Source organism: Lissotriton vulgaris, chromosome 4_1 (genome assembly GCF_964263255.1).
Source record: "Lissotriton vulgaris chromosome 4_1, aLisVul1.2, whole genome shotgun sequence".
In the NCBI taxonomy this organism is placed as follows: Eukaryota; Metazoa; Chordata; class Amphibia; order Caudata; family Salamandridae; genus Lissotriton; species Lissotriton vulgaris.
Genome location: NC_141691.1, coordinates 1725950136 through 1725968791, shown reverse-complemented (window position 1 = coordinate 1725968791; position 18656 = coordinate 1725950136). Strand labels below are relative to the sequence as shown.

Below are 18656 nucleotides of genomic sequence, written 5' to 3'. Positions count from 1 at the left end.
GCTCTGCCAATGCTCGACCAAAAAAGGCTTGGTGGCCCTCATATGGGTCTTATATGTTAGGAAGTGTTCATACTATTTCACTGCTGACTTTTTCAAATAAAATCTTAGAAAAACAACATTAATGATCAACTGTCATCCTTCGCCAAAACCAACATTTGACTAGACTCTGTTCTGTGTGACTGTAGACTTTTCCATAGGTAGAATCGGCCTTGTTGTCGATGATCTTAGGATGACAGCCGACAGGATGACTTTCTACCACATCCCCTTTTATCATCTTATTCTCCCTTCAGTTCACCACTACCAACACTCACACGTTGTGCATGCCCATGTCAGTTTACATGCCAGTTCTAGCTCATCTTTACGCTGCCTCATCTCTTTCACTCATTTTGTCCGAATCAACCTCCTTTTCTAGCTCATTTCCTCATCAGCCCACTTGCATCCTCCTACACTTCCGCTGCGTCACTTCTCCCATTTCACCATCACTCCTCCTTAAACCTCCTCGTTGAGTGCTCTCCACTCAACAACCTATCCGCCATCACTGCCTTCCTTCTCCAGGTGGCCAAGTCCCAGGATTCTCTAATGGTTCCCCCTTTCGTTTCTCCCCCTCACATTGATGCAGCCCCTGCCCTCCAATAGTAATCAGGCCTTCAATACTGATTGCCACGCTCATATTGATCAAATCCCTTGCTCTCCTGTTAACTCAATTTAATTCCCTATAACCAGTTTCCCCCGCCTGTATTCACTTCTCTTTCTCTACTCTGTATAATTGTCCGATCTAGTAAAGAAGCACTCCAACATCCACCATTCCAGCCACGAGCTGTATTTTATCACTGAGCCTGGTTCACAGTCAGGCAATCCTGCCCCTGTTCTCCAATGAAGGTATCCTGTTAAGTCATCAGTGTCCTCTAGAAACTAGTCAGTGATTCAGAGGCATAGTCCAGAAATTCTAGCTTTTATTTGCTACCTTTCCTGCTATCGCTGTCTGAAATGTGAATCCCTTCTGATAAGTGTCACTGTCACCTTATAATTCATCCTTTTTCCTTCACACCTATGCTTCCCCTCACCACGATCTTTTCTGAATCCTTCTGACAGTTTTTCTCAATAATTGTTCTTGACCACCCACCTTTCCCACCGTTTTTTTTTGTATCATGATCAACAATCTCTATATTTGGTTTGAAGTACCTGATAGTAGTACGGCCAAACACAGCATTCCATCCATGGGCCTACTCACTCTGCTGAACATAGCTTCGGTGTCATTTTCACTGAGCGACTTACCCTAGAACCTTCATCCGCATGTCTTTGACCACCATGCCCATAGCATTATTAGTCCGCACCCATTCCCCCCCACCCCCTTAAAAACTGCTCCATTTAGGATTACTAAAATCTACACCCAGCATCTGTATTGGACCTTTGGATATCAGTCACTCTCAATGTGTTGGCACCATTCCACCTCAAACAACATTATTGTAACTTCATGTGCTGCCACTGGTATACACTAAGGAGCTTTTGACTCTCAAATCTAAGAAATTAACCCTCAAGTGCAGAGGGAAGGCCAACTTAGAACCAGCTGAAAAGACACTGCCCAGGTCGGCCAAAAAAAGTGATATTTTGCATGGCTTATTCAGGCAGACTTCTCTTCCGGGTTATCTTGTTATTCCACAATCTGGTGTCACGCTTCCTGGACCTAACCAGTTTATGGACATTCGTGTGAGATCTGGGCCAACCACTTTAAAAAGAAAAGGCCCTGGACCTTGCAACTTGCCTCGCAAAGCCGATGATTGTTTTGGACTGGATGCAGAGCTGCCTATCCTCTATGCAACCTACAACCTCTTTGACTACTTCTTAGCTTCTCTCAGCAGTCGCATCCTGAATTGGTAGAGCTATTGGCATCCTCCAGCCTTTCGTTGCTCACCTATATTTTAAGGACCTTCTCATCAAAATGCCTGCCATTGCTAACCATGTGGACCTCCTCTCATCATAGACTCTATCCAACTGAATTAAACACCTTACAAAAAGCTTTTTTCCAGAAATGTTCGCCTGACAACAATCTTTTTTTCCCCCTCGTGATTAGAAACATTGTATTAACAAGTGCTTGTTTGGTGGTTCAAAGGAAATCAAAGAACATAGAGTAAAGGAACAATTTTACATTTTGCAACCTCTGACATCTAAGCAAGACTTGATTTCTGGTCTCCCTCGAAATTGGATCTGAATGAATCAATTAGAGACACTATTTAAATCTATCTAATTAAATCCAGTGATCTGTCAATTATTGTGAAGGGCACAGACAGTAGTGCTGGGAGAAATTGGAGGTGACCCAGTGATTCTATACTGAAGCATGCCATGTCTGTTGTCAAAATAGATACAAAATAATGATAGTACACAATAGACACTGCCTAAAAGAAAGCACTACCATGATCATATGAGCTGGAATATTTAGGGGACAGTCGGAAGTAGCAACAGCCAAATATTTCACAATATTCTTTGAATTACTGTTCCTCAGCATGGAAAAATCACACCTTGGAATCCATGGTTTTAGCTGCAATAGCCAAATCTCCTGATTATTGAATAATTGCATGGTTTATTATCTTCTGCAGTTTCTGCTTCACATTGTGCATGTCACCATAACATGGCTTGTATTCCCATCTGCGTGGTGTCGCTACAGGTTAGCCAAAGGTTGGGGAAGCTGCAGACTTTGTCCCGAGCTAGCTCTAGTTCGTTCACGTTCATCCCAAAGTGTCACCCCATCACATGTGCAGATCTTCTTGGGGCTCTGGAAGAGGCCAGCTGAGCATGCAATGATACCACCTGCCAATCTTTCCCCAGAGTTGCCAGATATTTTTGAGAGTGGGTTTCGTCCTCTGCCCAGGTTCATCCTCCCCTTCGTCCACAACTACAGAACGACCGATAATATCCCAAACCTTCAGGTGGTCATCCTCCATTCTGAAGACTGCCCTTCCCATCTCATCAGCAAGGATATTTCTAAGGTCGCCCACGTGCCGGTCTGAGTCCTTTGGATCACCATGAGATTTCCCATCGGGGTTAAAATGGTCCCCACATTTGTTAAAGCAGTCTGTGAGATCCCCAAATGTATGGACATGCAGGCCGTGAAATCCTGGTTTCAGGCCATCTATGGTCCCCTCAATGATGCACTTCTCCAGCGACAACTGTACAAAGCGCACCACCCCCTGTATGGAATTCACTCCTTCGACCATGGCAACAATCTCGTATAAATGCAAGCATGTCTTTTCTTTGGCCAAAGTCATTTGAAAAACAGTGTTCCAGCAACATATCGATTGCACTGAAACACATAGCTTGCTTACTGATCGCTAGTAGAAGGTAATGCTGCTGCTATCGTCGTATCGTTCTGTTTGACACAGTTCAGCACCTCCACTTTACTTTGCTGCCTTCAGTGCTTTGGGTTCAAATGAGGTCATGCAATGGATTTCATCCTTCCTCTTGAAGAGAGTCCAGATAATCTCTACTTAACCATCTATATCTTACATACTGACAAATATCTAGGGCATTGCAAGCCAATACATCGATCTCAGTCTTTAAATTTACCTGATTGAATGATGCCCAGATTTTTAGTGATCAGGAGCCATGACTGTGAAATTGATTTTCCTTGCTTTTGCGCCAGAAGAGTAGCACAGTTTGTTGCTAAGAATCCTCTGATTACACATTGTTTCTTTATGTAGCATAGACTTTTTTTTTTAACTGAGCATTCAAGATCACAAAGCGCAAAGTAAGGTTGGGTCTCACCAGCAAGAACCCATTTGCAGGAACCATTGTTGGATGCAGGTCCCTAAACTCCGTTCTGCTACAGTTGATGGTTGAGCTCAGCAGTTTTGGCCTCGAGTCAAGTCCCCCCAAATATGAGGATGGTCACCTGAAAGGGTGCTGTTTTAAAGATCCGGTAGAAATTAAAGCTCAAAATCAAATCCCGCTATCAGATGTAGACCATGTTAATTTCTGTTATTTAAACCCATGCTCAGCAGCAAGATCTGGGTAGATGGCTGCTGTGATATCTGCACACCACTGCCTGTGGTCAGTCTGCCTTTAAGGAGATCCCCCATGTCTGCAGTGGAACTTGCTTCTGGGTAGATGTGAGCCCTTCAACAGAAAGCCACAGGCCAATGCGATTTGCGGCCAGACTGCTAGCCCCAGTGATCCCGGTGTATCACCATAGTGAGGCTGAGTACTGATCCCCGTCTGCAATAGGCATGTTTGCATGGATTCTCAGAACTCCTATAACCTTGCAGATTGTTTTCAATGAGCTGTGCCTATGTCTAAGGTCAATCTTGTCCTGCGCTAACTACTGTGCTCCCTCAGTAGGGAACACTGGGGCCATCTGCAGTTACCATAGTTTTTCCTCCTCCATTGAACACTGGTCCTGTTCTCTGTATTGCCAGCTGTGCCACCCTCTCCGCACAAGGTGGCCTCTGCGGTGGCACCAACTGTTGCTGTGCAAGCAACTGTAACGGTTATTTTTGCTACAAAGCAGTAGGTTTCCAGACCTGCAACAGACAAGCTACGGCTGGAATCCTGGATCACTGCTAGTGGCTTTGTTGCTATAGACGAGAGGACTTTCGAGGCACTGGCATGTTGGACCTGAAAAGCCCAAAGCTTGGTGCTTCTTTTCTCTTTCCTGTTTGTGATTTGCTGCAGAGGAACCCAGGCTGAGCTGTGAGCTCTTCATAGCCCTTGCACAGGAGAGCATAGGGATCTAGCGCCCTCCACACTCAGTCTCACAGTAATGAGCAAACCTGCCTAAGCACACTTAGGGGTGAACTATGACTATGTACTGGGGAAATGCACTTCAGATGCAAAACATCACTACCATGAGTTTCCCAGTAGGAAGGGAGAAATCACATACTGATAAATGTACACAAGCAGTAAAAGATGCAGTCATCCTGGAGTGTGGAATGTCAATTGCGTTTTCAGAGGTTGCATCGCGATCTGGCCCACTCAAAAAAGCTCCCCAGAGCCTTTTGCTGCCATTTCCATCCTAACTACTAGGAACAATAAGCGCTGGCTCTAATCAGTAAGGCTGAGCCTAAAACTAAGAAACAAGGGAGAATTGCCAATACTGATACTCAATTTGACTCGAATTTATAGCCAAAGTACAGACCACAGTTCAATACTTTGATGTGCTATTCAATAGCTGTTTTTTCAGAGATAATTTGATAGTACGCATTTTAGAATTAGTGTAACAGATCAAACAATTTTGTATAACAATAATGAAAATAAGGACACAGCAAGTGGAATAAAACCACTTACATTCAACCATTCAATGCAAAAACGAATTAACACCGAAATGCAACCAGCAGTTGGGTCTGCTGGTTGCATTTTGGTGTTAATTAGTTTTTGCATCTTTATTTGTGTTCATACACTGAAATTTTGGTGATTATGTTTAAAATTCTATGACTTAACTGAATTTTTCTATAGTGTATTGTTGAGAATATCAGGGATTGTTTTAGATCATATAGCAGACCCAGTACTTTACCTACTGGTTTATTGACCCTCCAGAGTGTGTGAGGTACCTAGGTTGAATGTTTGAATGTAAGTGAGCTAGGACTGGAGACTGATGTCTTAGTCACCAAATACAGAGCAAAATGCAGAGCGAAGGCACCGATTGGGAACAAAATGATCCGCCTCGCAGTCAGATTGGACACATGTGCCAGAAGCATATCCTATGCCTTCAGCCCCATCCCAGGCCAATCGCCACCCTCAATATTAATGGGCACTTCCGACCCCTCTCCTGTGGTATCTGCAGGCCCAGCGAAATCGCAATAGAACTCTCTATGTGACTCACCCCTGATGCCCCAGTCAAATGCTCAGCTGTTGTAAAGTGGCTACACTATGAATCATTGACTGCTAACACCGAATGCCTGCAGTGTAGGCTGTTCCAAATTGCGAATGACACTTCCAAATGGGCAGTAGCTGAAGGCCTCACTCGGAGCTCATCTGTGTTGAGCTTTGGAAGAGAGACACAGGGCGAGGTCAGCAGGAGAGACCAACAGGAATAGTTTTGTTCCAAAATCCTAATATAAATGTCCATTTCCTTTGCAGCATGGTTCCGTCACCAAGATGGCGGGTAGTGGGCTGTAAGAGGATTCTCATTGTAGAGCACTTCGGGCCGGATTATGTTTGTGTGCAAGCGCATGGTGAGAAAAATGTGCCAGCACTAGGCATCACTGGAGGACCAAAAAATTGCTACAATGAGATTTTTTAGCATAATGATGACTTACAAATGTAATACTGAACATATAAATAGACACCAGCGTGAAGCTTCACATATGCAATTACTGCAGCACAAACGTGAACACGGTATATAAACCGGACACCACTATCAGTTAAGACTATACTTTGTTTCATAGATAAAAGCCATTGGACAAACGGAACTGAATTCCAGCAACCCAGAAGATGTATTACAACTTGCTGCGCAACGAAGAAAAAAGAAGTTTCTGCAAGCTATGGCAAAACTTTACTTTTGACGCAGCATGGTGGCGTGTATAATTGAAGATGGCAAAGAAGAGCAGAAGATACATGAAAATATTTTTTTTTATTCTCCTCCAGAACTCATTGTTACAAATAAACCATTAAAACATGTTTATAGTCTTTGTACAAAATACATATTTACACATATGATCAACATATTAACAAGCACCTTAATTCATTGTCTCTTTTGGAAGATTTTCAAACACAAAAGTTGCAATTATTTGTTTCAAAATTTAAACAGAAAATTCCATTTCACATTAGGAATTGTGATAATGTATAAAATGGTTTGTACAAAATTACGTTTTTTTCAATGTACATTATAAAAATCCAATATATTAAACATGGGGATACACAAACTCTGGTTTACATCCAAGACCCTAGCCGTATCAGTGCGCCATCCACAATGGGAACATGCTCAACATGAGCCACCACTAAAGTTTCTTATAGTAACGACTGCAATTATACATTCGGGGGTATTTAAAAAAAGATCACTGAATATTACGTTATCACCAAACATTTCATTTTAAAAGTTATGAATCGGAAGAGTGGCAAAAGTACACCTGGACATGGCTTATAGAATAGTATGCAAAGTTCTAGACCGTAGATACAAAATATACATGTACTCCTCTAATGAAACATGTTTGTAATCATGTGGTCAAAGATGTTATGTTATACTATTTGCACACCGTAATTACTATAGTTAACGTTTACAGATTTCTCATTGGAAAAATTCGAGCACCTTATTTATTTTTTAATTGACAAAACATTAGAGATTGAAAAGTAACTTCCATGTTCAGCTGTCTAGGGTCATGCCCAATGTTCCCATAACTCTGAATTTAAAACCCATGTGTTTACTGAAGACACTTTTTTTATTGAAACTTCTCTAAGGTTGGATATCCGTGAAAATTGCACAATGTTGAAAGGTAGTTCCAAATAAATAAGTGCAATTAAGGACTACCCTGCAGCAACCACTCGCATCTTTAATTCGCCAAAATAAATAGAACATGTGCTCAGCCATTCCTATCTAGTGATAAACCCATCAGGATAGTCTTATCAGTTTTTTTTTAATACTGTAACATGTTGCATGTTACTTAAAACTAATTTCCAAGCTATCCTAATAAATAATTTAAGAACAAGCAAACTAAACCAAAGGTTAATTTACTGTAGGAGTTGCTAGTTACATTTTTTTTAATGTGATACAGTATTCATATAGAACTCGATCTTTAGTCCCTCATCTTAACAGTTTTATCATGCATGGAGTTTGACATATTGTATAGTGTTGGTCCATTTAGAAGGGAACGGCAAAGTTTGCATATAGAACATTGTATGTATTAGCTTGTGTCCTAGTAGTACAATGTCTGTAATACTTTGCATTCTAGCATTTACAACATTAGTAAAAGATGTAACCCAAGCAATGTTGTGTACATATTGTTACAACCAATATCTAACATCCTTTTGCAGGAATGGGTCGTGTTTTTTAAAAATAGAGTAAAAACTCAGTGCAAGCAAACCGATGAAGTGGATGCCACTTCATTCTATATAAATTGTAAACCATGAAACACTTTTGTACAATATTTACTTAAATAATGTTCGAGGCGATTGGCTCAGCACTCAAGTCAGTCTGTATTGTCACACTTCAGGGTGGGCAGGCAAAAACCGAAGCCTGGCCCTTTAGTGAATGGTGACCACGAAACATCTCCCAGATTTGTTCGCGAATCACAGTTGTATAGCACCAGTATAACAGTCTTTCCTCTGGCTGCAGTCCTCCACCATTAATGCTTTGTATGTAGTGTTTTTTCTGTACTCTTTGGTGGAGTTAGGATGCCTCCAATACACACTGGAGACTGCCGTCCCACGACTACACAGTTTGGTTTCACATAAACTTCATCCTAAACATATCAGGGGAATAAAACAAAACCTTCAGTTAGTTCATGCAGGAATATTAGGCAGTTCATAGTTGCATTTATTTATTTAGAAGTTTTATATAGCGCTGGCTGGACCCAAGAGTATCAGAGCGATTTACAAGGTGTTTCAATACAGGTACAGTGTGTATAAGCATAGACAATGGAATAATAAAAAAGCAAGTCCACATAGGATACATGACATTCAGATAAGCGAGTAAAAACAAATTGCTAGACATTATGAATAATACAAAATAGCGGTCCCCGTTTGGCAGGAAGCCTCACTTAAGTATACAAAAGAAAATATGCAAGAGAACTGAGGGTCATGAGGAGGGGAGGTAGGTGATCATATAGAAGGAAAGGGAGTTGGCCAGGCGGGAGGTCACAAGTCATATGCGGAGCAGCTAGTCGGGGTGATGCAGAAGGGCGAGGCTACCAGGGAGTGATTATCTGACCTGGCCTCGTTGATGCAGGTCCAGGAAAGCAGTTGGGTGCTGAACCAACAGATCCATTGTTGAATAAAATAATGGTAGATTGGTTAAAGATTGAGGTCTGAACGGATGTCACATAAAACTTCTCACTTAGATTTACTGACTGGATTATCTTGTCAGAGGGTTGGGCTGAACCCACGGAGTAACCACTACTATTCAGCCATCAATCTAGTCTGAGTAATTTATAATAATTTAATTGCAAATATATACACACACAGACGATGCCCGGATTCGCTTTAGCCGGGGAGCATACTACTCCAGAACCCAAGTCTAGTGCTAATCCAGAGGTATTGAGCGCTGAAGAAAACCATTCCATACACTGGCCCCATTTTTTCTTTGTGGCAGATTAAACCAAGAGGAGCAAGGTGAGCTCATGGGGTGGGGGTGAATGGGGAATGAGCATTCATGCAGATAGTTGGAGAAATTAACTGATAAGCTGAGGAAAATTGATATTGTTAAATTGCAGAGCTATATCTTTCAAAGAATGAGGTTGTCATCTCTACAGTGAGGTATGGCCAATTTGCATAACTACAATAGAGACTATGGCAAATATGCATGTGACAGAAAGCTGTGCTTAGAAGAGGCACACAGAGGATGGAAAGTAGGGAGGAGGCAATTAATGGTTTTAAATCGAGGTCAGTTTTGCATGCATGATTTTAGGACGATATGTGAGGCGTTTTGAGATAGCAAAGGACCGGAGAATTAAACGTTGAAGAAAAATAACATTATTTGAATGGAAGACAGGAACTTGTGATATGCACTAGAATCAGGTGAATAGTCTGTCTACTGCTAGGCTTTCACTGGACCACTGCTTTAGCAAGGAAAGCTGATCAGTTCATGGGTTGGAAGTGAAAAGTAATTGGTGGACTCGTGTGTAGGGAAATTTCAAGAGAAATATGCTCAGTTCAAGGGTTGGAAGTGAAAAGTAATTGGTGGACTCGTGAGTAGGGAAATTTCAAGAGAAATATGCTGCAATTGGAGAAAACAGTGCCTTGTTACTATAGCAATGGGAGGAAGCAGAAGGGATAAATAATGCAAACACCAAGTCTGCAAATTATGGGGTGGATGTCTGATCTTCACCCTTAAAGGACTAGCTTGCAGTTTTCAATTACAGAGAAATAGGAACCACGTGGATGGCACTGGTTTAGCATGGCACATGATGGGGATAACTAGTGGATTGCTTGCATTCCTGTGGCTGGAGACCCCTGAAGACTGGGTCACCCATTGAAATGACATAGGACTTTATTAGCGAGGGTCATCTAATTAGTTGTTCCTGAGCACTGCTATTGAGTGTGAGCGGTCGTTCTCTCCCCCCCTTCCCTCCCCCCCCCCCCCCCCCCCCCCCCCCCCTCTTCAAGGTAAGGTTTGCTGTGTACTGTTCAGCCGTACATGTACAAGTAAGAACAATGGGACAAACAGATTAAAGCCTATAACTTTTCAATAGGTTTAGAAACAGTTAAATAAAGCTTGCTAGAAACCGTAATGAATGAATAGTTACAGACTACTGTTTGCAGAAGTAATAGTTTACACCCAAAGCACTTCTTATAACTGGCAAAGTGAAGCAATCTATACTCAAGTCAATATTCTAGTGGTTTGGGATGCAAATACAATCAGAGAGCAGATAAATAAGTCGAACCATGTGGACCTATTTTGTGATCGTGCCCTTAGTAGTTTGTAAAGTCTAATGGGGAGTTGTTTTGTTTGTGGTTCAGATAGTTTCCCAGTTAGAGCAAATCCAGTTATTTACTTTTGCATAGCATGTTAGAGTATAATAGCTACAGATGTTGCCATCCGATTTGTTCCAGTACATGCAGTATTGCAAATGGTAGGCAGAGATTACCTTAGAAACCAGACAGCCCAAACCCAAGACCAGTGCCTCCCGCTTCGAAACACACCAAATGTTGGGCAATATGGATCTCTTAGTAGATCTACTGATGCAGCTATGTGTCTATCTAGGAATCTCTTCACCTTCAGGAGTTAACAGAACTGTGGACACAAATCATTGCTCACCTTGAGGGGCAGGCCAGGTAAAACGCACCATTTCTAATCTGACCACTGCTAATCAAGAACTTAAAGGTAGTTTGTAAACAAAATGTGAAGAATGCTCTTACCAGCATGTCTAAATAGTTTGTGTGGGTCTGGATGTTATGCCGGTCTTCTGCAGCAACTTTCTTAAAGATCTTCACTTTTACAGTTATTCCTTTAACAGTGTTGAAAAATGGTTCCATCCAATTTATACATTCAGAAATGCAGTTCCAATCTAGACCTAAAAAGAAAAGAAAAATATGGGAATGGGTTACCACTGTTCTATCTATACTTCTCAGCATGTCAGATTTTTAGAGAAAAAAAATGTGTTGCCACTTTCGACATCAGCGAATTAAATACAAAGCCAGAGGACAGAAGCACATACTATCCACCACCAGGGAGGTAGTTAAAATATGGACATTGGTCTGTAGCTTCACACATACGGAACAAATTCTATCAGAAGACATTGCGGTACTGTCAGTGGGCTGAGTGAGCAATCATTTGTGGTTAAATTCCGTGAGTTTTAGTTGTGGTTAAAGAGGTGGGTAAACTGCAGTCCTCGTAAGATTCACTATTTGCAGGAAAGGAATGGTACATCAAATAGTAGGTATTACCCCATAGTGGGTATATCGTAGAAACCGCCTCCTTCAGGGGTACAGTTCTGCTTCAAGTCATGATAGCAAGAAGTTGCACAACATACAACAGAATGAAATGGATATTGGAGAAAAGGGGTGAACATCTGATGTGCACTGCTTTTAATCAATTTGTGACGCTGGAAGATTGAAGGATATCATTACATGGTGTTCCTCCCCCCACTTCATTTGAACATTTTAACATTCCCTCTTATCCAAATGTTATGCAATAATTTGTACAGTCTTGTGTAGGAATGAAGTTTGTTTGTGAGGGACTAAATCCTACATCAGCACCTTCACTCATCTAGCTTCTTCCAGATACCCCATTTTGAACACTTCCTAGATTTCCCCCATGTACATTTCAGGAGTGCACTAGAACTAGAATTTCACTTGTCAGATTATTTCAAGTAAACTTGGTCCTATGCTGATCATTTCCCATGGACGGATGTGAATTTATGTATTGGGTTCTTTGCACCAGTTTGGCCACTCTCACATCTGGTCCCGTATTGGATTACTCTATAGGCAGTGGTTTTGGTATGGGGATGTAGAGTTGGGGTCACTCAGGTAACTGTGTAATTTGGTTTCCTTTGCTCCGAAGCAATTAAGATTGTATGGAGCTAATTGGAGAGATCTCTGAATGTTATATTTTTTTAAATCTAAGGTCTCTGAAAATGCATTCGTTGGATGCTCCTTGTGCTTGAGTTGTTAATTCCATGTCTATCCAAGTTCTACCAATGTGCCTTATTTTTGTATTATCTAGGAATTTGCTCACAAGACTTCTACTGCTTTTAAAGAACTAGTTTGTCTGACAATGGGGAAAAAAGTAAGCTGATTCTCACTATTAAGTCATGATCTCCAGTAGACCCATGTCCACCATCTCTCATCCAGTTTATTCCAGATATTGCAGAACAGCTAACGAATTTTTTAAGAATATGTTCTCTACAGGTGTATCTGACACTTACTACCTATTAAAAAGTCTAACCTTGATCCCCAAGAGGTAATCAACTATCACCCTATGTCAAGGCTTCCCCTTCCGACCAAATTGGCCGAAAAGGCTATGAATATACAGCCGGCAGCATTTGAGTCAAACAATCTTTTGGATGTGATAGTTTGGTTTCTGCAGTGGGCACAGTACAGAAACAGCTCTCATCATGGCCAAAGAAGAAATCTTGAAAGCAAGGACGGCAGAGCGGCCTTTGTCCTGTTGGACCAATCCGCAGCCTACTATACGGTCGATCATTCTTGTTTGATTGCCCGGTTGAGGAAGCTGGGGATTAAGAACACAGCCTTGGCCATGCTTCCTTCATTTCTGGCCAACAGGATACAATCAGTGGCTTAACAATTTCATAACTGAACCATATTCTCGGTCTTCTTCCGCAGGGCTCACGGCTAAGTCCTACATTATTCAATTCATACATCACCCCCGTAGCTGTCCAAATTAAATCTTTTGTGTCCTGTCAACGATACCCAAATAGTGGTGTCGCTTTGTAAATCCGATCATAGCATAGATGAGACCTTTTGAAACTGCAAGTCTGCAGTTAGTGACTTGATGAGATGTAATTGCCTTAAATGAAACTCATCCAAAATAGAAGTGATGTTGTTCGGGCACGACAATTCCTTCTGGTTCTCATCTTGGTGGCCACAAGAATTAGGGACTTTGCCAGTCCCTACAAAGAGTAAACAAACGCGGGTGACACTTTGATGACCGAATCGTTTATAAGAAACAAGTGAATGCAGATCTCATCATGCTTCTTTGTATTAAAAACCCATTAAAAAGATTTTCCATAGGATTTCATTTGCCCTACTAACGATAAGTCGCTGCACTATCTTTTCTCGTGTCAACTATTGCACTGAAGTGTACAAACTAAAAAACAGCCCAAGAATGTTGAGGGTAGAACACGCTATCCTCGAGGCTGAGCACCAATTATACAAAGAAAACAAGTTTCTACTCAAAGTTCATTAGTTTTATTGGCTTCATCCAAATTTTTCGGTTCATAAGTTCTGTCCGTTTAAATGAATGATTCTGACCAACATAATTCAATTCTTATGTAGTCATGTCATGATACAATTTTCCAATGTTTCAATACACGTATTGAAACATAATTTTGCGGTTCATAAGTTCTGTCCGTTTAAATGAATGATTCTGACCAACATAATTCAATTCTTATGTCGTCATGTCATGATACAATTTTCTAATGTTTCAATACACGTATTGAAACATTGGAAAATTGTATCATGACATGACTACATAAGAATTGAATTATGTTGGTCAGAATCATTCATTTAAACGAACAGAACTTATGAACCGTAAAATTTGGATGAAGCCAATAAAACTAATGAACTTTGAGTAGAAACTTGTTTTCTTTGTATAATTGGTGCTCAGCCTCGAGGATAGCGTGTTCTACCCTCAACATTCTTGGACATTTGAAGGCACGTTTAGACTACGTGTGACGACTAGAGCGCCTTTTCATGAAATGAACTAACAGAGTTGATAATTTATGAAACCGTGAGTGCACCGGGATAATACTTTGTTGTTAAACTAAAAAACAGCCTCATAATGTTGTTAAACCTCCCTAAATTTCATTTAACAACTCTGGCTCTTCATGAACTCCATTGGCTACATGTGGGCAAAAACGTTCTATTTCTAAAGCGTTATGCATAGCATTTAATTCTTTTGGCTTTTAGGGCTTCAATTCTCCGTTGTCATAGGCTAGTGCTAAGACGCCTCCGGACATTAGAGCTCTCTACAAAATCCTACATCAAATTATTTATGTTCGAAGTTCTACAGCAGGCCTAGAGTCATCAGCCGTGCTGTCAATATCCTCCCTGAGATTATCTGCATGCATCGATACTGTTTTTCCACTATTAACTGCTTTTGCTACATCCACTTCCGACAGAATGACACAATCTTTACCTTTAGAAATTAAATAGTCATTGGTTAAGGAGGCAATGGACAGACCAGAAAATGTTCTTTATTTTGCCATTTGGATATCACAAGTATGTCTGTTGATGTTGCCGTGATTAAAAGAAACAATGAGAAGCGCATCAAAGAATTGTTCCTCACAGCCGAGGACAATCAAAATTCAGAGCACAGTCTAAAATGGGTAGGAAGTTGGTTTTACCACAAGCACCAGAAATATATGTTAATATTCATTTCGAGTTGAGGTTATTCATTATCCTACAGAGCCTCAGAAAAAAAAAGCATTCATGTTTAGTTCATCCAAGTTTTATAAGCATTGGCATAGCCAATAGGTCTCGCCTTTGGGACCTATTAAGTGTTTAGCCACGCAACAGTTGATGTTGTTGCACCAAGGATATTGTGCTGCATAAGTAAATACTTAGAAGGTCCCAAAAGCAAGACCTATTGGCTACGCCAATGCTTGTTATATGAATATTTTAAGCATCTGGCAGTTAAAGCACAAAATAAAAATTTTACTTTACAGTATACTGATGTAGCTCCCCAAAGAATTCAACAGAAAGCATTCACGGATGTAAAATGGTGGAGATATATTCTTGTAGTTCAGGGTTCTCCAATGTCAGTCCAGGAGGGCCAGATCCATGCCAGTTTAACAGAACTACTTTTGTATAAATGGGGATGTGCCAAAAATCTGACATGGAGCCAGCCATCCAGGACCGACATTGGAGAACCCTGAATTCTAGTTGATATACCGCTCTTCTCTGAATAGTGATCCTGGGCACTTTGTTTTACTTTGCTGGCTTTTCCTTCAGTCTAAAAATAGAGAGCAACTTGAAATACATCACTTTATGGTGTGCACTGTACAAAACCCTCTCTTGCACATGCGTACGATGTGCGCCGTTTAAAACTCTTACACATGTGTTAATAGACTAAAGTTGCTCCATCTGTAGTAACACCAAAAGCCCCAAAATAAGGTATACATGACAACCGACACCTGGTGGTTCACTAATAGCTGCGTCACGAGGGCGGTATGGCAGATGGATGTTTCTAACTTAAATTTAGAAACTATCACTTGGAATAAATGCCACTCAATGAAGTGAAGCCATCCAATGTATTAAAGTAAAACACTTCCGCATGTTAAAGATATACACTTTTTGAATTTTGAAGCATCTTTATCATATATTTCAGTTATATTTGTTGTTCGATTTCCATGTTATGATATTCATAAAGCGCACAAACAAACATTGTGGCGCTAAAAAGAGAGATAGAGCAGATTAAAGGATAGGAGCACTGTAATTCACTATTGTGTAAACATCCGGGTAATTAAAGTCTTCCTAAAGCGCCATAGATCACGTTTTGCACAAATTCACCAGGAGTTTTGCAGCGGAGTCTTAAAAGAGCTGCCTCCAATGCACACCCGACTGAACCTTGGTATCATCAATAACACACAAAAAAGAATAATAATAATAATAGGGACTTATTAGAGCGAAGGGTATGACTAGGAACACAACATATATTTACATACCAAATACATTGACCCTTAGCTTGGGTTATGGCTCTTGGAGCCAAGCCAGACTCCTGTTTCAGCTCTGGGTTGGCTCTTCATATCAATTTACTAGCTTGGTCGCCCCTAAATCTGCATAACAGAAAGAGCCCACTCTACATTATGTGAGGAGGGAAGACAAATGATTCTCCTACTGGTCCTGAGAAATTCTTCAGGTCCATTCCTGTGCCCTGCGCCGACATATGTAAAACCGGAGTACCAGTGACGTACCAAGCCCTTGTGCCACCCGTGGCAGTCCCTGCATTTGCCGCTCGCATGCAAGAGCGGGGGTTGTTGTGCCGGCAATTCCTGCGACGGCCACAGGTAAGAGCGTAAAGGGAGACCACCGCCCCAAAAACTCATGCCGTCTGGGGCAGACCGCACCCCACCCCCACCTGCTACACCACTGTGAAGTACTCGCATATGTTTTGAGCCCTACGTTCAGTGCCACAAGCACCGGCACTGGCGACCATCATTTCTCCCAAGTGTCTGCTTGTCGCAGCTCACATATTGAGAGTGGGGTAGAAGGGATCCTCTGAGCCCTAATGCATACAGAGACCCCCCCCCCCCCCCCCCAACGCCATGTATCCCTCATTTCCCAAGCAGCTGCATAGCATTGAAAATTTGTAATCCGTACTCCTTGTAACCTAGGGGATATGAGATGGGGGGTTTCTGCCCCTTCCTAACCCACACTCCATTGTAATCCGTCAAAGATAGGACACAATGTATGTAAGAAATGTGCTCCAAGCCCTAGGTTTTATAGGCAACAATAAATGAAAGGGTATTTGTGAAATGTTGTAACAAGCTAAGATTTGACGATAAGTGTACTATCAATAAATCCTCAATCACCATTTTTTGGCAAATATCCTGTCACGCCTAAAAACAGCAAACATTTGCAATGCAATAGGTCTCACATTAATTAAGTTTGAGCTATTGGCATTGCTAAATATTGCAACACCAATTGCAACAAAAGTCTATAAACTAGGCCAAAAAATGTGTATTTATTTTTGTAGCAATGGTGGCATGCTGCGCTATAGATGAATATGTGTAAAAGTAAAGTGTTCCATACTGCAATTGCTAAAATAGTTAATTGTGAATGCGTTAACAATTGATGTGTGCATGGATGGCTGGTGGTGTGTGTGTCTGGTGGAAGCGTGCACTGACGGCTGGTGGTGTGTGTGCCTGGTGGAAGCGTGCGCTGGTGGTGTTAGTGCCCGGTGAAAGCGTGCACTGGTGACTGATGGTGTCTGTTGAATGTGTGCACTGACAGAGTGGTTACGTGTGGTTTTGCGTGTGGTTATATCACAGCATAACCATTAAACCTGAACGTTTTAACTCATAAAAAGTTCATACAAACTGATGATAGGGCCTTTTTCTGGCTTCACAAACACGGCCTCCTGCACGTCACAGAGCTGCCTCGGTGCGGTATCATCGGTGCAAAACCTATTAGCATTTTGTAGGACGCCTTGATTTTATTTCTTATAAAATGGCAAGAATAAAATGCCAAGAATCTTTTGGAAATCCAAACTTCTGTTCACTAGCTCAGGGAAGGATAATGAAACATACATTTACATTGCGGCCAGCCTTCATGTAATCCTCGGCTGCTCTCTAGGTAAACAACCCCCACGCTCGCACTATAGCCACCGGGTTGCGCGCACTGAAAGAACAAGCACTGATAAAAATCAGCATACTGTAAGGGTTGGGGTGGAACCAATATTCCTCCACCACTGCCCCTGGTGGTTATCTTTTCAGTTCAAAAGCGAGTAAAATAAATATGGCCATGGTAGGTTCTTGTAAATTCTTCTTTTACTAAATCTCGCATAGCATTGCTTACGCGATAGCGAGGTGAGACCTAAAAAGGACTAGAACAATAAGAACAAAGGGCGTTTTTGGTCTGAGTTCCAGCGTCTAGGGCACAGTTCAAGGTTGATTTGGGGGACCCATGGAGAAGAATACCCTGCTGTTTTAATCTGATCATTTCAAAGTGCTTGAACCTCTTTCTAAAAGGAGCGATCAGATGTTAGCCTCTTACATCTAGAAACGTGTGTGGTACACTGCCGGACCTGAAAGTCTTGGTTCTGAAAAACACAGCGCTGACATTCCCAAAATCCAAATGGGTCAAGAAAGATCTAAATACATATTGCAGCAGAAACTTTTCACTCTACACTAGAGATTTGAACCTTCCCTTTAAGACTCGCTGGATTATGGCGGCCAGTGCTTTAAATGGAAATATAGATTTGCTGGTACTCACTACCCCCACAGTACCTGTTTACTACTCATGAGTGCAGGTACGCTCTCAAAAGTATTGAGCAAGTGCTGAGAATTGCAGGTACTCTCCCATTCATATTAAAGAGGTGTAGATACTTGGTATCGGAGAGTACTTGGCCATTTAAAGCACCGAGTGACCCCCCAAAAACAACCTGACATTTAGCGAACAAAAAAAAGGCCCAAAATCCATTTCGGTCTCACACACAAACATTAATGGTGCTATTGCTTAATGAGGCCTTCTTGCAAGAAAAAACACAGTAAAGGAGATTGGAAATAACTAAATATAAAATTAAAATTGCCTTTATTATCAACAGCTCTGAAAATTTAAATGGGTGGGACCTCTTCCAACTTTAAGTCTTAGGAGCACCACCCTCACAGCAA

At 41.4% G+C, this 18656-nt stretch overlaps 2 protein-coding genes and 1 pseudogene across 2 annotated transcripts in view; 1 reads left to right on the top strand and 2 right to left on the bottom strand.

Moving 5' to 3' along the window:
* Positions 1–7909, top strand: part of INTS8 (integrator complex subunit 8) — a 793677-nt gene extending 785768 nt beyond the window's left edge. Inside the window, exon 28 of the mRNA XM_086966019.1 lies at positions 6378–7909. Within this exon, the coding sequence (XP_086822145.1) occupies positions 6378–6494 (117 nt within the window). The 3' untranslated portion in view covers positions 6495–7909. The remainder of the gene's footprint in view (positions 1–6377) is intronic.
* Positions 2140–3278, bottom strand: LOC147724461 (copper chaperone for superoxide dismutase pseudogene; annotated as a pseudogene).
* Positions 6544–18656, bottom strand: part of CCNE2 (cyclin E2) — a 34847-nt gene continuing 22734 nt past the window's right edge. Inside the window, exons 11-12 of the mRNA XM_086966020.1 lie at positions 11002–11156; positions 6544–8387 (exon numbers count right to left, since the gene is read on the bottom strand). Coding sequence (XP_086822146.1) covers positions 8271–8387; positions 11002–11156 — 272 coding nt within the window. The 3' untranslated portion in view covers positions 6544–8270. The remainder of the gene's footprint in view (positions 8388–11001; positions 11157–18656) is intronic.